Source organism: Eleginops maclovinus, chromosome 16 (assembly GCF_036324505.1).
Source record: "Eleginops maclovinus isolate JMC-PN-2008 ecotype Puerto Natales chromosome 16, JC_Emac_rtc_rv5, whole genome shotgun sequence".
Lineage (NCBI taxonomy): Eukaryota > Metazoa > Chordata > Actinopteri > Perciformes > Eleginopidae > Eleginops > Eleginops maclovinus.
In genome coordinates this window covers 9,096,179-9,117,967 of record NC_086364.1, presented here as the reverse complement: position 1 = coordinate 9,117,967, position 21,789 = coordinate 9,096,179, and the positions used below count along the sequence as shown (strand labels likewise).

The following is a 21,789-nucleotide window of genomic DNA, read 5'->3' as shown; positions in this document are numbered from 1 at the left end:
ATCTATATTCATATATATATGAGGATTCAAAATTGTATAGATAGGTAACGTTTTGGCACATTCAGCATTTACTATTTTCTGCATCATCTAATTCTAGGGGTAAATATTATTGATTTTATAGGGAAATAAAGCTGTGAATGATGAGTATCAGCCAGGGAGAAAAAAGATGTGGGTGAGACAGAAGCTGAGGGCTGAAAGCTGCTGTGCAACGCTCACTGAGTACATGCAGTTCCTGAGCAGTGCAGAGGTGGTCTGAAGGACGCCAATCTCATACCGCCGGTGCAAGAGGAAAACAATTGACACGACAAAATGAGTCATCCTGTTTTTACCTTGTCCAAACAGTGTATAAAAGCAGAGGGGGACCAATACACAGGCTGATGGAGTGTGAGAGAAGGTGGGGAGCTGTGGGTGTTTGCTTCTGCGTTTTCCAGCACAGCGGATCATTCTGACAGTGTCAAAGGGCAGAACACTGAAAAAGTAAAGGGCATGTAGAACAGATACAGAACGATTCAAAGTAAAAATAAATGAAATCCTATTTCTATTGATGTTCTCATTAATCTGTCAGGGTTCATTTCAGTTTGCATACAAACACACAGTTCTATCACACGGTGTTACATCAGTGGGGATGCAGGGAGGACGCAGAGATGGAAAGCTGTCTTTAGAAGAGTTCAGCTGCAGCCATGACATTAGTGCGCACACAGACTCCGTCTCTCGTTGTTCTTCGAGTGCAGAGTCAGCAGGATGCAAGCATGCAAAGCATGAAGCAAGATTCACCCAAGCAAGCGTGCACAGTCTCACATCAGATAGTCAAAAGGATATTGACTACAGAGGGTGCACATTGTTCACGTTCTCTGCCTTTGGGTTGCATGTTTGTCATTTTCAACCCAGCTCCTGCTGTTTTGTTTGTGCCTTTCCCAGCAGGTATTTCCCCCTAAATCCCCACCCAATGTCCCCTTGTCCCTCCAAAACAAAGCCAGACGTGCAGAGAAAACCTTATGAAGCATTACCTCACTCTGTTTCTCTCTGGCTCTCTCTTTCACACACAAACATGAGCACATAAATACAGCCGAATCGCCACTTTTTCTTCTGCTTTTTAAACTGAAGAGAAAAAACCCTTACCAGCAGCATCCTCTTTCACTTTCTATCATGCTCTTACAGCCAGACAAAGCTGCAATTAGTCATACATTGTGCAGTCGGAACTATGCCTGAATTGAAAACAATAAAAGGGAGAAATCATGACTATATATCACGGTTATACAAGTGTTTTGGTTGTTCATTTAGGTTTTTTAGTACCACCAATTCAACTGATTCAAAAAATGTTTGTAGTGATTAAAAACTGCAGGTGATAATCCATTATATATTAAAAAGTTATACAATGATAATTATAAAGCCTTGAACCACTGTGCAATGTCAATGGAACGGCCGGGTCTGTCATAAAGAGCGTGTAGGAGTTGTTCTGTTTGTAGGACTGAGGCTGGACGAGGCTATAGCGTGTCGTTACAGGATGGGTTTTCACCACATCATTAATGATAGAACAGCCCACACCAAAGCCTGCTTGATACGGAGGAGCTTTAATCAATGGCAGAATGAAGTTTGATGGATGACTAAAGTGGAAACATAACGGGTTGAACCAATCAGGTGGCACTGCCAGTCTTCAATCAAGGAATACATCTTTTTTTTAGGGGAACGTTGAACCGCAATGGATGATGACTGGAGGTGTGAAATTATGCCTCTCCTCCATCACATCTCACCAACCAGAGGGAATTTAAGAGATATTTCTCATTGATATGCAAGCTAGCACACTGAGATAGCAGACGAGGCTGACTTGACTAGTTTGGGAAACTCACCTGTATTTGGTATTCAGACCTGCACACACGCAATATGTTTTCACACCACTACTATACATGGCCCCTCTGACAAGATTCTCATTTCCGGATGAGACTACCTTTATCTAACTCATGTAGCAATACTTGCAGCCTGGAAAATCAACTACTTTTGTCTGGCTCAGCTGTGTAGAGATATTTTCTTTTCATTTTGTTTTGTTTGAATGGTTTATTTTCTAATATTTACATCCAATCTGCCAAACCATTTCAAAGCACATCTTTTCAAATGCTGCTTACTCAGCAGCCCATTCTTTGACCCCCATCAAAAAAAGAATCGGTGTGCTCATCATAACACTAGATTGGACTCATATTGTCATGTTGCTTCCTATTAACACCGATCCCCCACCTGGAAACAATAATCCAGAACTGAATTGAATCTGGAAGCTCATATAGATGAACATATATCCGGGCTTTGTCACAGCACCATGAAACATGAATACGGTGACCTTCCTTAGGCAAATCTCTTCACCTAAGATATCTAACTTATCTCATGCATAATCTTACATTTAATGAGGCAAGCTTTGCATCCCTTGACATTTTTTAAGTTCTTACAAATCCTTTCCCACTCCTCATCATCGAATACCAGGCTCAGATCCCTTTGCTATGTCTTAAGAGATAAGGCCCCATTTCCCCGGTTCATCATCATTGAGTAATTCTCAGACGTCTCATGACCTTTGCTGACCGCCTATAAAGCTTAACGTAACCTGCTTTCTCTGGTTGGCTGCAATTTTCGTAGTTAACATGACATAATGTTACAAACTCGGAAGGTTTTTGAGGGAGGTTCGGCGGTACAGTTTCTTGTTCATTGAGACATTTTTGTGCACCACTATATTTTTCATGTTGGTTGCCTCTATACTGTCATCTTTTGCCAACACACAATACTTGACACACCTGATATGTCACCAAAGGACATTTATACATAAAGTGCAACAGATTTATGTGAACTATATAACCTTTTCCCATAATTGTGCCTCTTAAATACATTAAATATAAAGTGTACCCTCTTTAACCTTAATATAATTCATCAAATGTGTGGCGCTCTTACTTTTCATTAGGGAAGCCTTGTAGGCGTGGGGGGCCTCTCCAGCTCGCAGAGGCTGCAAGGAAACACTTTGCTTTACAGCTTGGGCTATGTCAATATCACATTTCCACAGTGCAGGCCTCTATTTCAATTTATTTCCAGTCAAGAGCTCCATCAATAAGGGACATAGCAATTGACCTGATACGACACGCCGACTAATGGCCCTACATACATGACAGCCATAACATACAGGCAGGGGCATGCAAACAAACTGCCACAACTCTGCTGGCGATCACCACTCCTGTCAGTCTGAAATCAATACTTGAAGTGGGGGAGTGGATGGGGGAGGTGCTTGCCGCGCTCCGGGCTGGGTAGATACTTATGACTGATAGCTGGCTGCCAGGTTCCGATATCACCTATGCAGCTTTGACTCTGGGAAATGTGATCCTCATTCCTCCTCCTCTCCTCTATCTCTCTCTGGCAGTGAGTCAGGAATGGTGGAGGGAGGAGCCGACGGGGGCGAGAGGAGGGACGAACGGTACATCCTCTTACAAGGACAAACTCCTACAGGAAAGCATTTAACAACATTAGCAAACAGTGCACGTCCCTGTTTGTGTGAGTGTGTGTGTTTGGCTGCATGCTACAGTCTGGAGGCGCCCTGGGATGTGCAGTTTGGCATTCACCTGTGTTGCACTCCGCTGCTCTTTGCATCACTGTTTGATAAACTAGCCTCTAATCGGATTGCTGCACAGTTATCTGCTAATCTAATGGCACCTGGCCAACCCCAAGATATAGCCGACAGCCAACCCTCCCACTCCACCCCAAAGTTCTTCTCTGCCTCCTTCACATTTTTCCTCAGCTGCCATCCAACTGTACAGCTGCCTCGTCAACACCCCCTACTCCCTGCAGCTTTCACCTTGACCTCTCCAGACTTGCACAAACTCGCTCTCTATCTTTCGGCGTGATCTGCATTTTTATTTCCTAAATGTGTTTGTTTTCCATTGCCTCATTTCTAGAGCATGAACATACACCCCACTTTAAACGATGCTGTTTATCTTTCTTCATGCCTACCTTTCATCTCCTCTTTTTCCCACCACTCTCAGCCTTTCAGCTCCAATGTATGGGTCGGCTGTGGTGTTTCGAAGAGACTTTAAAACACACACACACACACACACACACACACACACACACACACACACACACACACACACACACACACACACACACACACACACACACACACACACACACACACACACACACACACACACACACACACACACACACACACACACACACACACACACACACACACACACACACACACACACACACACACACACACAATATGGGTCTATGGGTCTATGGGTCTCTGGAGTCTGCAGTAAGTGGCAGGTATGAGAGTGGCTGCACCACAGGGGCTGACGTTGCTGTGAGAACTATGGTTGCTTCTTCTACGGTATAAACAACCACACACACACACACACACACACACACACAACATTCTCACAGCCACAAGCAATGTAAGCAAATGAGGAAATGCACACCTGTTTCCTACACCCGGGCACATATGCAAGCCCTCAGGGAGTTTTATCAATCTCAGCGTGAGGCGTCTGTGAATACACTGTGAATACTAATTACCTGAAGGTGATGGAGATGACTGACATCAATTAGATGTGTCTGCTTTTTTTTTCCTGTTCTCTCGATTCTTTCACACCGTTGACCTGATTCAAGTTGCATATTCGCTATGTGCTCTGTTCGCTTGCCTTCAGGGCGGACAGCTTCTAGGGCTCAGTTGGTCGATATGGTTTTGTCCGACTAAATTGTCATTGGCTGGAAAATCGTGTTACTTTCATAGCGAGAAAAGTGCTTTTTAATCCATTATTTCTTCTGGGGTCGGGAGGGGCTTGTGTGTGAGAGAGGGAAGGCATGCAGAGCTCCCTCGGACAGTGGGCACACACAAACACACACATCAAGGTCCTGACATTTGTGTAACCAATGCATTAAGTTGTCAGTTTTCTGGTCTGGATGAGTTTGGCAAAAAGGAAAGCCATTCATGAAAAGAAATCTGAATTGTCATTTTTCAATAATCTAATAAGTAACGTAATTGTTTAATATTAAATTATTAACTGCAGGCTCATCCCCCTTGCCTTTAAATAGCTTGTTCTATATGAAGAAATCACAAGATCGGCAGGTGCTTTAATAGCTTTTATCTTTTTTTTATCATTCATTGAGGCTACAAAATAGAGAGAACCTTGGGTCAACGCCAGCACTACTTGACATATTATAGTGCTGTCATTCCATTACGGTCACTCCCTCCCTCTCAACCTTTCACCTGACCTCCCTGTCAATCCCACTTCTCCTTTTCCCATTCATCCTCAGCCAGATTTGTCATGTTTGCTTCTGGCTTCTCCGCCTGCCTGATCTTTTTGGACTCCTGCCCCATGCCTGATTCCTAACTGGATAAGTTTGCCTATCTCTCCTCTCCTGTCTGTCTGCTATTGACTCTTTGCCACACTTAAAGATGAACTTTAAATTTCACCTTTTGGTCTCTGGGTTCTACGTTAGGGTGCGCTACTGAACCGTTACACAATCAGTATCTTCCTTGAATACTTCCTCAGAAATCAAACTTCAGTTGGTAACAAGAGTTGTGATCTTAGCTCTTCTGCACACTCAGGAAATAAGAAATATAAATGTTATCAAATTAACATTATGTAGAGCATCTGTTCTCCCAATAAGCTCTTTATAATGGCTGATTTAGGAAGAGGTGTTGTATTTGCCCTCAGTAGGCAGACATGGCCAAGCGACTTTGTCCAGTTATCTGCCTATAATGTCCCAGAATGAGTCACGCAAGATTCAAAGCTAATATTACATTCTTAACGTCCTCTTTCATTGCCTTGCACAAAGATTACATTTATTAAAAAAACGTCAAACTGTACAACAACAGTAACCTATAAACTTTAGCAGTTAATACGTCTGCGTGTGTATTCATACTCCGTGTCAGCTGAGAGAAAGGAGCTTGATTTGGATTCTAATTGGATGTGGAGGACATTCACTCTGCATGTTCGGTAAAGCCACCCACTATATTCATTAGCTGGTGTTTACATTTCTAAAGCCGATTGACGGGTAACTAATCCGCAATTACCATGTTCATCTTAAGTTATTTTTTAAAGCAGAAATGTCAAATATTGCCTGCTTACAGTTTTAGAAGTGGTAAGATGTTTTGTCTAAACTTGCCTTATTGTTTTCTCAACAAATGTGGTGAGAAAACAATAAAAAGATTAATTAAAAAGACTTAAACTCTCACTGTGCATTTTACATTTATATTCTATTTAATATTCCATTCCTTACACCCTTAATGTCTATATAATATTGTGCTTTATATTTTGTTTACTGTACATTTTTATCCCAACATGTATATGTTCTACTTTTTGAATGCTATTTTATTTATATTGAGATGTTTACGTTTAGAATTGTTTATTTCTATTCTTTAATCTGACTGTGTACAATGCCTTGTCTTTCTATGCTGAAATACCCAAACTGGGATAGATAAAATACTTATCTTATATTAGAAATATGAATTTCACTAAACCACTTGTGTGACTAACATATTGTGATGGTTTTATAACTCAAGCAAGAAAATAAATGGACAACTATTGTCCTCTGTCTAAACATAGGAATTATACATTTAGGAAAACATAATTAATGCATTTTCTAGCTTTTGTTTTATCTGTTCAATTGAAATCAGGACACAGAGTCTTCCAAGGGCAAACGGGGTCCGCTCAGTCCTCACACAAGCAGCATTTGTCTGTTTGAAACAACTTTGGAGAAAGCTGCCTTTGTCTTTTCAGACATATAGTGGGATGAGGCCTACACTACCCACTTTTCGGTCAATCAGCTCAGGTTAAATGAGGACAGGAAGACAGGAGGAGCTCCCTTGTGGCTGCACTGAATCTTGAACATGCAAAATGTATGGCATGATCGCACCATCACCCCCTTCCTTCATACTAGCATCACTTTGCTGTCTCTCTGCAACGCCCCCCTTCGTGACTGGGCTGCTGGGACAAGTGCTCGCTGTTCACGATTACTGCCAACTGAAGGTGCTAATGGCCTATAGCTGCAGAACAGACCGTGCCATCTCACGTCTTCTATTTCTCCATCTCAATCCCTCTGCCTTTTAATATGTCTAACCATCTCCCCCTTTCCTCCTCTCCTCCTGCTTCTACCTTTCTCCCCTTTGGTGAGCAGCGTTCAACAAAGCAGTCTTGGCATTGATCGCTCGTTGCTGATCAGCATGAGGCAGGTTTTTTGATGTGCAGGAACACTGACTCCAGTTAAAAACTGATACAAATCTTCTTGTAAAATATCTGATTACTAAATCTTTGAAGCATGAAGTATTGTAATTGTTATGCACATATTTGAACACTATCCAACTATAACGGCTATAATTGAATTGGATTTGATGCTTTAAGAATAGCTGTATCCTTAGAAAGGATCAATGGTAAGCTCTAAATGAATTAGATGGAGATTCTTGTGTTTATTTTCGGCCTATGCTGTGTACACGTCTCAGCACCTGCGGACAATCGGAGATACACACTGACCTTAATTCTCCATTACCAAACAGTCTTCCCTGTTGCATGAGTGTGTGACCTTTTCAAACTCTCATACAGTTCCTGATGTGCACATATCTATTCCTCAGACACGTGTCGCACACATGTACGTAGACTAATAAAACTGGATTCCCGACAAAGACCGGTGATCCGTCTCTTTGACTCTTTCCCCCTGCTTCCATCTAAAAAAGGCCCATGACAACAAGTGCACCTCTCACACAAATTGTCAAGGCTGTTGACAAATAGGTCACCCTGTGCTCAGAATTTGTTGCCACTTACTCCGACTGACCTCGCTCTGTTCAGGCAAATTGGAATGTGACATTACGCAGAGGCATTGATAAGGTGCCCACAGAAAACAGGACACCTTGCCACTAGGAACCTATAAAAAGGGCCATGCTGGTAATTTGGCATGTTTTGGCCCATTAACTACAAAGTGCATGTTCTTTTTGGAAGTCATTTGTTTCCAGGAAACCAAACTTTTTCTTTTATGCACCACGGAATGAATATATCTAGTGTGAATTAGTGGTGTTTTTCTACAGAAGCCACACTATTATGGTATTTTACTGCAGTTATAAGACTTAAGATGTTCAGTCTTTATACCCCCCTGATGAAAAATGCGCAGTTTGTGATATAACGCTTTACAAATTAAAGGATGATTTGCCGACAACATAGCTCATGAATGATTTTCTTTTTCATGAATGTCAAAAGGTCAGAGTTTCCTTGAATGGACCCCACACAGGAGTGTTTTCAAAGAGTCTCGGATCACAACAACGTTACCTCGCGATGACAAACAAACTTTGATAAAAACACGGTGTCGACATGTTCCGTGTTAGGAATACAGAATGCAAGTAGTCTGTAAGTTAGGAAATGAGGATGCTATCAAAAACTGGTTGGCAGTAAAGTTTAATTGGGGCTCGAATAGGGAATTCTTGCTAGTTTTTTTGGGAAGAATCTGAAGGAAATGCAGGTTGCAATACAGAACTGTTCTGAAAGCATGTGGGCTTTTCACCACTTGTTTTGCCATTGTTCTTTGACTTTTATCGACCCTTTCCTGACTAATTTTTTCCTCTTGCTGCAAAAGAAAAAGGTGTTTGCTCCTCACTGAGAGACTCAGCAGGAGCTACAGCAACCACAGAGGAAGGAATAATCATTCCAGTTTAGCATTAAGACAGCATCAATTGTCACACTGCGGTGTGCAAAGATAACGGTTGCAGCGGCATTAGCGCTGTTGCTGATTTCACCTTTGATTGCATGCACAAAACATGATTAATATCGCACTTCCTCTTGTTTTCATATTTCTCTTTTCTCCCACTTTCTTTTTTTTTGTGATCAAATTTTTATTGAGATTAATTCAAACCATTTTAGAAATATTAACATAAAAAAGGGGTTGAGATTCCATGAACCACATAACAGACTTCTTATACACTGCCAAGTCTTTCCATACCTATACTTCTTTCAGATAGCAATATGAAAAATACTATTTAAAAAGATGTTTCAGTTATTCAATTATTAACAATTATTTATCCCAATAGTATTTTTTCTTTCTTTTTTAAATAATATAACTAAAAGCACATAAACAGGAAAAAAGAGATAACAGTGATTACTTACAAAATATACAAAATACAGAATACATATGTAAGCTAAAAAATAATAACGGACAGACAAAAATAAAATAAAACCCAACCTTCCCTCCCAGACATATAAACACACACAGTCACACACACACAGGTTGTTCGCTGCTGGGTGCCAGCGTCTACACTTTCTAGTATATGCTTCTTGTTTAGTTCTACAAAACATGTAGGGCTATACTTGTTTAACTGTGCTTCTACACTTTCGTTAAGAAAATGACTTCAATGAATTCCCTCTCTGTCACTGTGGTCTTTTATTTCCCCTCTCTCTTATTTTCCCAGCTCCGGGGGAAAGCTCGCTGCACAGTATCACATTTCAGACTGCAGAGACCGGAACTATCTCTCTCAAGACCTCAACACATAGCAAAGAACACACATAAAACCCAGATCCAAAGTCACAGCAAAGCCCGGCTTGCTTCCCATTCACACACAAACTGTATCAGAAAAAACATAAATATAAAAACGAATACGCAGAACATTGTCAGACCGAACCCCAGAGCAAATAGAAGCTGAGATTGCATGAGACCCCGGCACCTACTGTAAGCATTCAATCCCCAAACCCATAATTTATTTATTCTCAAGCATGACCCAGGGCTTTCAGTACTACCCACATAGCATACAGTATTGCAAACATACATAAACTATCTAGACACGTGTACTGTACAGAAGAGAAAAACACCCACCCAGACGTAAAGCTTTGCCTCGCTGACCTCAAAACACACTTGTAGAATGTGAAGGAGTGATTTAGTGGAGCCCTGAAGAAGACTATTGTAAATAATGTATTCTGCGTAAGCCACATAGAAACAAGCTGACGTTACAGATGAAATACTAGCACTGTGAGTGTGGGTGTGTGTGTGTGTGTGTGTGTGTGTGTGTGTGTGGGTGAAGAGTACCCAGTGGAATGTTTGAGTGACATGCCTGTGCCTGCACTGTAACCTGCAGAAAGACACCCCGGGGCGAAACACACACAGGGTCACAGGCTGCAAGAATGACGACAGGAAAGGCACAAGAAATATCCAGTTTAACATCTGGCATGCACAAGATTCAGGATAAACAGAAACAACTGGTGGATATGCAAAACCCATGAAAGGTTTTAGGTAGAGCAGCTTGTGTAGGTGTCGCACTTTCATAGTGGCTCAACAATAAAGGCACATGAAATGTATTTTATTTTTAGTGGGCAGATGCCACAACCATCGAAAACATGAAAAGAAAATCGATTGAAGGAAATAGCTTAACCTCAATGATATTTTCCAGTTTTATTTTTATTTTCTAGGCATATATCCCTGGCAAGGTTTGTTTACCTATCATGACCACAAAGGTAAAAGGATATCAGAATACAACAAGTGTCTCCATACACACTGACGCACATTGTTCAACAACATCACCCTTAAGCCAAAAAGCTCAAATAAGTTATTGAATTCTGAGCTTCTAGCAAGCAGCAGATTTCTTAGAGTTGTTTTCAGTAAGATGCGTGTTGGATTTTTCACTTCCTGTTCTCATGAGAGGACCCAGATTGAATTATATATAGATATGTACCTACATTTTGAACTCAAAATAATGAATACAATATAAAAAGGAATGAATAAAGTATTAAATGGAATAATAACTTTGCAATTACAAAAGAAAAACCAGAAAGGGTGATTCAATGCCAGCTTTTAGTTAACAGTTTCTGATTTGCTGCATACACATTTTCATCCATACCAAAAGAGTATTGTGGTTTACACCCGGCAGCTATTACGAGACTGCATACTGATGATTCAAAAATGATAACTATTAGCATCACCTTGCAAACATGCAGGCTGCTCTGCTTCGTAAACCTCAAAAAGCCTGCACTTTGAGCTGTTCTGCTTTCACAATGGGTGAAAGAGAAAATCAAGCGTGTGAAAATAACATCTATAAATAAAGTTGGAGTTCTTGTTCTTGACATGGTGTTCTGAGGTTGGACAGAACACAAGAGGGGAAGAACGCAATAAAAACAAACTAAAGCAAAGTGGAGCAGACAGAACCCAGGGACAACAATGGCATCCGCCCTGACAAGAGGAAAATATAGAAACCAAACAGCATAAGAGAGACGGAGGCTTTCTTTTTAGTAGCTCCACAAGAGAAGCTCCAATACGTGGAATTTCAAACCTCCATAAACACCCTTACCCTCTTGCACTGTTTAAGCTTTCAGAATAACTTTAAAGATGAGATAATTGAGGCGATCAATGTTTGTGATTTATTTTCCTGCAGAAGAACCTTTCTTGCCCATGATAAGGTCTGACATACACTGAGGATGAAGTATAGCTTGACTAGACATTCCTTAACCCTGTAATGCCTAAAAATAGAAAAATATTAGCAATTTTAGTTTTTACATTTTTAGAGAAATTTTGTAATATTGCAATGTAAAATAAAATAAATCAAAATAAAATGTGATAGATGTATTCCACAATAACTAAATTTGTACATTTTCTAGACAATATGACAAAAACAAATATTTTAGGCATTTTAATTACTTGAATCTGACACATCCAAATCCAATAAAACAAAGAAATGTTGCTTGGTTTTGAGATTGGGAAGTTGCTTGAGTTTATGGCCAGACGGCAGGACCTATAAACACATTTACTACCAAATAGAATTGTGAGGCTGAACAAAAGGACCTTTTGACTATGTAAATGTAGTCTTTTAAAAACTTTTTTAGGTTAACTTAAAGGGATGTTGTTAAATTACAACCGGGGGCCTTACAGGGTTAATCCAGATCCACCCAAAAGGTCAGATGGTCAAGTTGCATCACCTCCTCCCTCCTGCAGTTCTCTGCTCTTATTTTCCATTAGAGGTTTCCCTCATCATTCTGTACCCTCTCAGTGAGCAGGTCTGAAGGACTGAGTCTTCTGTTGTGGTTAGGAAAAGCCGGTTTGAAAGAATGTTGCGACATTCACCGCTCAATATCATGAAATGAAAATGACCACACACGTGCACAAAGACAAACATTACACACACACACACACACTAACTCATCCATCACACCGCTCCCTGTTTCTACTAATTGTTCTCCGTCTGTTATGATCTCAGGCACAGAGATGGCTGACCACCCTGGGCAGGAGGAAGAGGAGGAGGAGGAGGAGGAGGAGCAGAATGAAATGGTGCGGACGTGAAGACAGCGCGCTCCCTCTGGCAGGCCAAACCTAACAGATTGACTGTCTGAGTAAATAAAGCGATGCCGATGAAGAATTGCCGCTGGTTTTACCTGTAACCATGCCATTGTGCTCTTTTTAATTAAGTTTTGTAATGAAAGAAACCCAAAAAAACTAAGCCTGCTCCAGCTCCTGCATGTCCTTCCTTACCTGGGGGGAAACCTAGGATTCACACTTACAGTAAGTAATATCATAGAATTTGAAACCTGAGGCACGAGCGCAACGCATCGTGACAGAAAAAAATAAACACACTAGAATGACAGACCTTCGCCAAAGCTAATGCAGCATGCACAGGCTCCCCCGAGCAGTCCTATTTCCTGAATTAGCAAATCATTCTTCGAACTTGGGTGTCCATGTTGTAATTTAAGGTTCAGGGCATTAAACACCATGTTGTTCCAATACATTTTCCCCAGTAGGGAACTAATTTTTACGCTTATTCTGACACCACATGCTTTGAACAAAAACGCCCCATCTTGCATTGTTAATGATAATGAAACATTTCCACCCGGTTGTTGAAGGATCCTCCTATGTCCTCGGCTGATGTTCCGCCCTTCCACCACATTTAATGAAAATCCGGCCAGTCTTTTTTTTTTTTTTGTGTAATCCTGAGCAAAAAAAGCCTTGAATGTAGAATTTTTTCCCCCAAATCTTATCTTAGATTATTGGGCTATTAAACATTTTGAAATTGCTGTCAGAAAGTAAAAATTGTTCTTAATAAACACGTCACTCTTTTATTTTGTTAAACTGTTTTTTTACGATTGCAAGCGGTTTCATCATCCTTAGTCACACAGCCCTCCTCTGAGTGCACTGTTACATTCCCTTCCTGTCATACTGCACATTAACCAGAGGAAGAAAATACAATTGAGAAGATGTGCCGCATGTTTTATAGGCAGTAAAAAACATGGCAGAGTAGAACCAGGTGCAGGGTCTATCGCAGACATATTGTCCTATTCATCCATCAGACACCAGTTACTCCAGTCTGACAAACCGGAGTGTTCTTGTCCTTGAAATGACAACCCGGGAGACCCTTCTTGGTATCGTCTCCTGGTCAAACCCATGTCCTGCACAGGTTATTCTCCGTCATGAGGACTACACAGTGTAACGCCGACACCCTTCCCCCAGTGTCATCAACATAAGGCATCACCCTATAACCTAGACCAGGTGTTGTCCAATCAAAGCATTTGTTCTTGTTTGAAAGAGCTGCTTTGTCCTCGGTCCCAATTTGACTCATGGGTATTTGAGGTTGCAGCTTAAGCTATTATCCTTGACGGTACTAAAGAAGGAAGAAGGATTAAAAAGGCAAATTTGGAAAACCCCGCCCCCATGAAACAAGACACGGACGGCTACAAGACAAGAGGAACTTCTTCTCAACAAGGGGAAGCTTGAGAGGAAGGGAAAGTCAAATACACGCAGTCCTTGTCAGAGCTGTTAGTTCAGTCTACTGTTTGCTAATTAGCAGCAGGGCTTTGAAATTTTTGCTACCGGTAAATAAAGGGTGACTTTTCAGGTCTCATCACAAATACCAAAGTGGTTTCTCTATGATGGGGGGGGTTTTCAAAGTCTGACGGAAAGGAGAAATCACAAGCTTCAAAACATTTCTATCCTCTATAGCAAGGGTGTCCACACTTTTTTCCCTGAGGGATTGCCTCATAAGTTAAGTGAGCCAAATCAATTAAATGTAGGTAAATTATTCTGGATACTTGAATATGCTTTTAGACACACCACAGCTCTCCATAGGGTTCATTTATTTTGTTGGCAGCTCATCCCTTAAAACAGAAGCTTCAGATTGCTTACAATGAGGGGAAATATGAAGGGTATATTTCAAGCTTGTTAAGTAAATAAGTTATTGGGATTTTTTTTATTATATGATTTGTTTGAAACATTTTTCAACTTTAATTAACTGAATTTATTTGAAATTGGTGTTATTAACACGTGAATACTACTATGTAATATATTATTTTTACATATTCAAGAAGTACAATATAAGAAAAGCACAAGTTTAAGCTGTGGGCCATATTCGATTTTACTTTTACATTTGAGGGCCAATTAAAAGTGGTTTGCAGGCCACATTTGGCCCCCAGGCCGTAGAGTGGACACCCCTGCTCTATAGCCTCCATATCATGTCACAAATTGAAACTCAGACAGTGACTGATCGTTTAGATTCCCTCCTTTTCTCTGCTCTTATCTGATATTAAATTCAGTGAGGTGTCTTCCAGTGATAACACCATGTTGGAGAGACAAAAGAAACTTAAGTCTCTCGAATACCTTACAGTAACAAGTCAAATACAAATGTCAGACGTAGATAAATCCACCTCGTCTTTGTTTGAACTCTCTCCGCAGAGATGTTAATCACTCTTGTTCTAGGAATGCATGTGTGGCCCCTGCGCTTAGTGTCTCTCTGTCGGTGAGTGACCTTTATAAAACTGTTGATGATTTTGCTCCCTGTTTGACGCTAAGCTGTGGATCCAGATGCAAAAAGGCCTGTTTGAGATGTTTGTAATTTGCAGATTGCTTGCTTTGCGAGTAGCAGCCAAGAGAGCGAGCGATGATTCAGCTGCACCCCAGACGTCTGTAATAACCACTTTGCATCTTCTGCCTCCTCCTTTTCCACGCACTGCAGATCTCTGTTTTCCAAAAATATCTAAAACCGTTCAGTTCGTGGAGCGGCTTTAGGGAGCACGGGATGACTTCAAGATCCTTTGAAGAGACATGCATGATATTCCAGCGACATTGTTGGAGGGAGCTCTAAATCTACCTAAAGCCTGTGATATGAGCAGTGAGGCGTAGATATGCATTTATTCCAATTCTAATCATCATCATCATCATCATCATCATCATCTCACATGATCCCACTAAATGTAATCAGTGTTATAAGTTCAGGCGCGTACTGAGCGGCCCTACATCCTCCAGAGGATCAGCCAAATCTCACATTAGCCAAACAATAGCCAGGAGCGGAGCAGCCTGGCAGGAGGATCCATCAGCTGGAGAAATTTCACTCAGCGGTCTGACATATCGCCTACAGCTACAGGTTTTAAATAAACTTTGGAATGTCAGAGAAAAAAAACCACAGTAAATTACATGATTTTTTTTCCACCAGTACATTTTTTGAAAGATCTCACTGTAGCATTTTTTATTTATTTGTTGGTCAGCTGGCACTATTGACACTAATTCACTTAAAATATACTAGTTGCTGCTGACTTTAAACGTCCCCTATTATGCAAAATGCACTTTTTTGCTGTCTTTTATACATAAATATGTGTCCCCGGTGTGTAAGTACAGTCACAAAGGGTCAGAAAATACAACCCTCTCTCTTTCCCTCCTTACCCAAATCTCTAAAAACGGGGGTACAAACGAGCTGATCCAGATTTTCTTCGGTTGACGTCATAACCGAAATGGGGGCTGGCTTTACATTGAACTCCTGGCAACGTTCCGCCCGCGTGACACGTCCCAACCAATCGCCGCAATATACAGTCGCAAGCTGAATCCCCTCCACAGCACCTCTGTGTGTCTTTGTATTCAGCAGGATGTCTGCAGGAGGGACTTGGAGTTGTTGTATATATAATACATTTAATGTCACTGTTGTAGTGGTAAACACTGAGAACTGTTTCAGAAATAATGCTTGATGTGGTTTGGAACATAACATGGCGTTAAGTCATGGCAGTGTTTAGCTGACTTTCTCCAGGAAGAAAACGTTCACAGAGAGAGAGCTGCATGACACTGCAAAGGGGCGTGGCCAGCTTCAGCTCAGCTCAAAAGTGACAGTCACAGAATCAGCACTTCAGGAACAGGGCTGAAATAGAGGGGTATTAGGCATGCTACAAGGGGGAATTTGTTTGGTATTTTGAGCAAAACACTTCACAGACATGTTTTGTATAGATATTGCCCTACGATATATTGTTCAAATATAGTAGGAGGCCTTTAAATATATGTGTGGAATCCACCAATTAATAAAACAATTGCCATACAGTCACACCTGCCTTAAACATGTAAAACAACATTATCCAGCATTTATAGGCTGCAGAGAAGGAATATTCCAGGACAATTTATCAAGTTAATCTTCCTGCTCAGACATCATTAAACCTAATGTTCCTCATTGACAAAATGATTTCACACAAAAGTGGGTTTAAACACTTTGGATATTGAGGAAATAACATCATCATTTGGGTACAAATGTCAGTTTATGAGAAGTCTGGGCAAATCTAAGGTGGTATTGTTAATAAAGGGAGTTGGAAACTACATAATACCATTCTAAATGATTTGGATAAGCGTCCAAAACATGTATGCAATTGCAGCTCCATTTTCACATTTGTTTTGGATGTGAAGCAATAACTAGCTATTAGCTGTTTAAAATAACAGCAAAGGCTATATTTGTGGTGCCTCGACGAATTTCCGTCACAGTTAATGTCACACTACAAATTTGGAACCCAGTGACTTATTCTTTTCACAGGGTCGATCAATTCCTTCAGAATCAATGCTTTGGTGCCAGAGAACACCTTCACATTATAACAAGTTCCTCTATTACTATTCCACCCACAAGATATTTTGTAATACTATAATGTGCTCGGCGGTCATTGCGAAGAACTCCTCCAGATTCTAGGAACATTCAGATGAAATGACCTTGTGACTGTCGCTGATATCAATCTCACTGAAACCCCGGTGGGATGATTTCAAAAGCACTATAATAAAAGAGTGTTCGCCCATCAAGCTTGGGCACTCCTGTCTGCACGGACAGCTCTAACACTGCGACACACTCCTCTGTGGAGTCTGGCGTGATGTGTGGGAGCTGTTATCAGGGCCAGCGGTGGTCAACAGTACTGAACTGCTTTTTTTCTATTTATATGGTCCGTGAATGGAGGTGGATGAGTTTGAGATTGGAAAGAGCATATCACAGCCTGTGCTTGTTTGACATCACTTTTTATGCCCTGTTTCCACGTCTCATTTCACCAGAGGCACATGCAAGTGTACTGAAATGAAACCTCCGGATTGTTCTGTCCTTTAAGAAACAAGAACATGTTTTTTTCAATCTCCCCTCTACCAAATTTAGTTGACCTGATTAAAAATTAGATGAATCGCTCACCTTTGAAACTGATTGAAAAGCAAAGTATCACCTCCTCCTCTAGGACGTTCTCTTTTTCAGAAGCTTCACTCTCAGTCGACAGGACTGACCCCTCCATAAGCCAATCATGCATGTCTCCTATTGGATACCCAGTACACTAATAAGGCGACACACTGGGTCATGTTGGCTCCTAAACTATTATATGAGGTCAAGGATTGGAAGATGGATTGATATCCTGCCACACATGGAGGCAGAGTGCAGGGGTGGATGTGAGAGAGGACCTTACAGCCGATTACCGTGTGATCCTTATTGATTTCCATCCCTGATGGACACTTAAACATCATTGTTGTGTTTCCTTCTCTTCGGATTACGTTCGAGCTTGAACTGTTCTTGTTCATCTCTGAAAATATAGTTTTGATCTTTAATGTTGCTAAGGTGAAGGATTTTTAAAAGAGGAATAATAAAGAAAAAATGATATGGAAATGCATGGCAGAGATGCAATAAAACAATAGCATCGTTCCTAAACTCATCAAATAATACTCCGTCCCTGGTTGTGTTGGCTGTCAGTTCCCTCCGCCTAGCAGCCAGGCTGGAGCCAGGCTTGCAGCTGTCCACAGTCCAGATTGCATAACAAGGCTGCATCACACACACACACACACACACACACACACACACACACACACACACACACACACACACACACACACACACACACACACACACACACACACACACACACACACACACACACACACACACACACACACACACACACACACACACACACACACACACACACACACACACACACACACACACACACACACACACACACACACACACACACACACACACACACACACACCCTCCCTCTAGCCACTTTGCAGCCTCTCCACCATGACACTGTCAACCCGCTGAGGAAAATGGCAAGAGGACAAAGTTGCACGCCCGCTTAAGGGACAGACACACAAACTCCACTCGTCTAAGATGTGCCAGTTGAGGGCCAAGCTAATGAGGTAATGCAGTGCGGTGATGCTCATTTGCTTCCCACGGAACTGTGGCCCCTTCACCTTTGAAACCTTCACTCAAAACACACACAGAAAACATGGCTCAAGTGTACAAGTGTGGCTGTGCTTAATATATACGTGGAGCAACTCTACAGAAGGGCTGACTTGGTTTCCCAACATGCTCTGCTCTAACAGTAACATTTTGTGGCCCTTACGCGCAATGTAGGGAAATCAAACTGTACCCAGACATGTGCTGAACGTCAGACAATATTGAAGTCAAATCTCAGGCTCACCTTGAGTCTGTTAAATGCCCAAACCTGCTCTACAAGGTGATCAACATAAAACAGACTAACAGTTAAAGAGATTTAGCTGAAGGACTTTTCCTTTCAAACTGCCCCCGTAAAGGAGACTGAATTAAAGTCATTTCAAAAAGAGTTGTCTGAAGTGCAGCTGAAACATAAAATAAGGGAATTCCAGCTTCCCTGCATCGGTTTAGTTATCAGCCAAAGAGCAGTCATCCGCATAAGAAGAAGAGATGTGGAATTGTCGGTTTACTTTGAACACAATAGGCTATATCACAACTGGGGTCATTAAACACAAACTGTACAAGGTCACACTCGAGTGAGAAGAGTCTACAGACTCATCATGCCGTTCAATACGCTCAAATGACTGTAGTATGCGGATTCTTCTGCATTCACAATACATCGAGCAGATTGTTGCCCCTTCCAGTGTGGTGAGATCACTGCTTTGATTTTGGAAACTACACATCTACACAGCCTCAGGTACAGTAAATGTGTTCGTGCACTCATTTTTAGAGCGGTCCCTGGTTATTTTAGGCGGCAATATAAGAGAATTTGCCGCGCTTCATCACACTGCGCCAGCCAAAGCTCAGCAGGATCACTTTCCAACGTTATATGAAGACGATACTCAAAGAATTAGTCTTTGAAGAATTGTTATCAATCACGTTCAGAAAGCACAATCCCACTCCCCCCCCCCCCCCAGCTCTCCTGTCATGTTTTGGCTCGTGAGCTTACCAGAGGTGGAGTGATGGTTGTGAAGGGAGAGGAGGGATATAGTGCTTCCAAGACATGTGATATTTCATGATTTTGTGTCTGCGTCCATTCACGTTGTTTGTCGGAGGATGCGCTGTTTGCCAAAAGCCAAAGGGAATCCAATAAAGGGAGAAGAAAGAATTAGCCGGTGTTTTGTGTCAGTTGCTAAGCAAACTAGGTCTGATATGACAGAAACTCTCCAGTGTGTCCTACCTACGCAATACTTGCATCTCCTCGCCAAGGACCACATGATGCAGTCTGTCATGCTGACGGATAGCACACAGAGTTGTAAAACCAATGCATATGTGTGCACTTAAAAGCATATCACAGGGTAACATTTCATAAATCTATGAGGAAACTTGCCTATGTCAGTGTGTGGAAGACCAGTTAATTAACCTCCAGTAATGGGAGCACTAATAAAAGCTGGGCGAGCATTAAAAATATGAACACCACACGATTCATTACTCGAAGAGCTATATTGAGAGAGATGGCCCACAAATCAGGTTTATAATAGGCAAAAGTTTCAAAGCACACTGAATGCTGTGCACCATCTGTTTCGACCAAACCTACTATTACTTCTTCATTTCAAGTGTTAAAGGAATTAACCCTGCATGTACAGGCAACTATACACAACATTTTATTATTATTTACACATCTTCACAGCAGAGGAATGTTAAAGTAATACCTGAGCAAAAACTATTACAAATACACTGTTTTGGCTGCAGCTTTAGCAACTGAATCTAAATAAAGCAAATGATCAGGCTCATTTAGCTTCAGTTCAGGATGAGATATTACTTAGTAAAGATGCTCGGCTGATCTAATGTCAAAGTGTCAGTTATTTTAAGTGAGTTTGACATGTATCATACCTCACACGTGAAGGACCCAAACTATAGCAGAGCCAAAGTAAAGCTTACCATGAGTACTTCTTGATGAGTGTATTATATTGCTGTTGTTGCTATAAGTGGGGACATTAAGTCTCATTTGGGATAATCCCCTCATTCATTATCTCTCTGTTCTTAACTTTGGGCAAAATCCTTTTTGTGGGACCCAGCAGAACCCCTGGAAGTGTCTGGACTAGAGTTTAAGTAACTGTGCAGCATGTTCGTGCTTTGCTGCGCTTGTGTGGCACAGTCACTTAGCAAATTCCCCTTGTGTCACCTTGACAATCGTTAACGAGGAGAATTAAGTGTTTGAACCAACCAACCTTCATGATGCCGCAAGGTACGTTTCCAGCTCCCTGACTCCTTTCGGAGGAATTATCACGGCTGCCACTCCCGATCCTTGGACTGCCATGATCCCTGTACCGTCCATTGGTGTAAACTCCTTCGGCCCCGTACCCCTGGGCAGCGGCCGACACCTCCAAGTACGCCCGGGTACCGGTGAGAGCCAGACCGGCGGCTTCTCCGGGGGTTCCCGGTGTATCAGTCGCGCCCTGGGCTGGCGGGGAGCCGAGGGTAGGATCCATAAAATGTCCCGACACAACATCTGAAGCGTGTACCCCTGCCATGTTCCGCTGGTGTTACAGCAATGCCCTCCCCTCCTCAATGTAAAAACGGCCCATTTTCTCAAACACTGTGGACTTGTTGACGTCCAGGGCGGCTGGTCTTCTCAGGATCACCAAAGCTGGTCCATCATGGGGAGCACCGCAGCGTCTGAAGCCGGGCAGCTAATGAGCAGACTGTGGACCTCGCACGCGTCCTCCCCCGATTAGCTTTCTGGAGGCGTGTGCTCAAAACTGGAAAACAGACTTGTGCTGAGGGTCTGCTGCTGTCGTTTGTGTTTTCAGCCTGCACTCTCGTCTCCTGGTCCTGAAAAATCTGTTCTGCTCACCACGTCCGCTTGTGTGCGCAGCGCCTCGCGTCCTGCTCACTTTGCTCTGCTTGCTTCCCCTCTCATGCATCCGCGGGACAAATTCAAGACAGCGAGAGCGCAACCGCAATAAACCCCAAAACGCATGTTCTCACGGGCGCGTGCATGTATACTTACACCCATAATCTCAATTGACGTGCGCGCATCCTTCCAATATAGCAAACAGACTCTATTGAATAAGTGTGAGTTCATGGCCACACATTAGAATATTTATTGTACACTCTAAGCTCTCTTTGTATCAGAGTTATCTTAGATGTAATACCCCCAAAGAGCTTGTAACTCAACCACAAACTAACTGCCCTCCGTAAGAGGGCGCTAGAAAGCCCAGCCATAGATACTCACTTTCTTCTAGTGCAGGGGTGGCCAAACTACGGCCCGGGGGCCAAATGCGGCCCGCAGGCCATTTTGAGTCTGCCATCAGCAAATTGTAATAGAATATGGCCCACAAATTAAACTTTTGCTTGTCTTATATTGTACTTCTCAAATATAT

General features: G+C 41.9%; 1 protein-coding gene across 3 annotated transcripts in view; it reads right to left on the bottom strand.

Annotated features, from left to right (window-relative positions):
* plcl5 (phospholipase C like 5) overlaps positions 1-21,319 on the bottom strand; it is a 64,529-nt gene extending 43,210 nt beyond the window's left edge. For 2 of the 3 annotated variants that reach the window (XR_010167618.1, XM_063903410.1), the window contains exon 1: positions 20,635-21,319. Coding sequence is in view for 1 of the 3 variants with exons in the window: in XM_063903410.1 (XP_063759480.1) it covers positions 20,635-20,937 (303 nt within the window). In the remaining 2 variants the exon portion in view is untranslated. Of the gene's footprint in view, positions 1-19,412; positions 19,525-20,634 lie in introns of all 3 variants that reach the window. The other variant, XM_063903411.1, reaches the window with a different exon arrangement.
* Between the last annotated feature and the right edge of the window lie 470 nt (positions 21,320-21,789).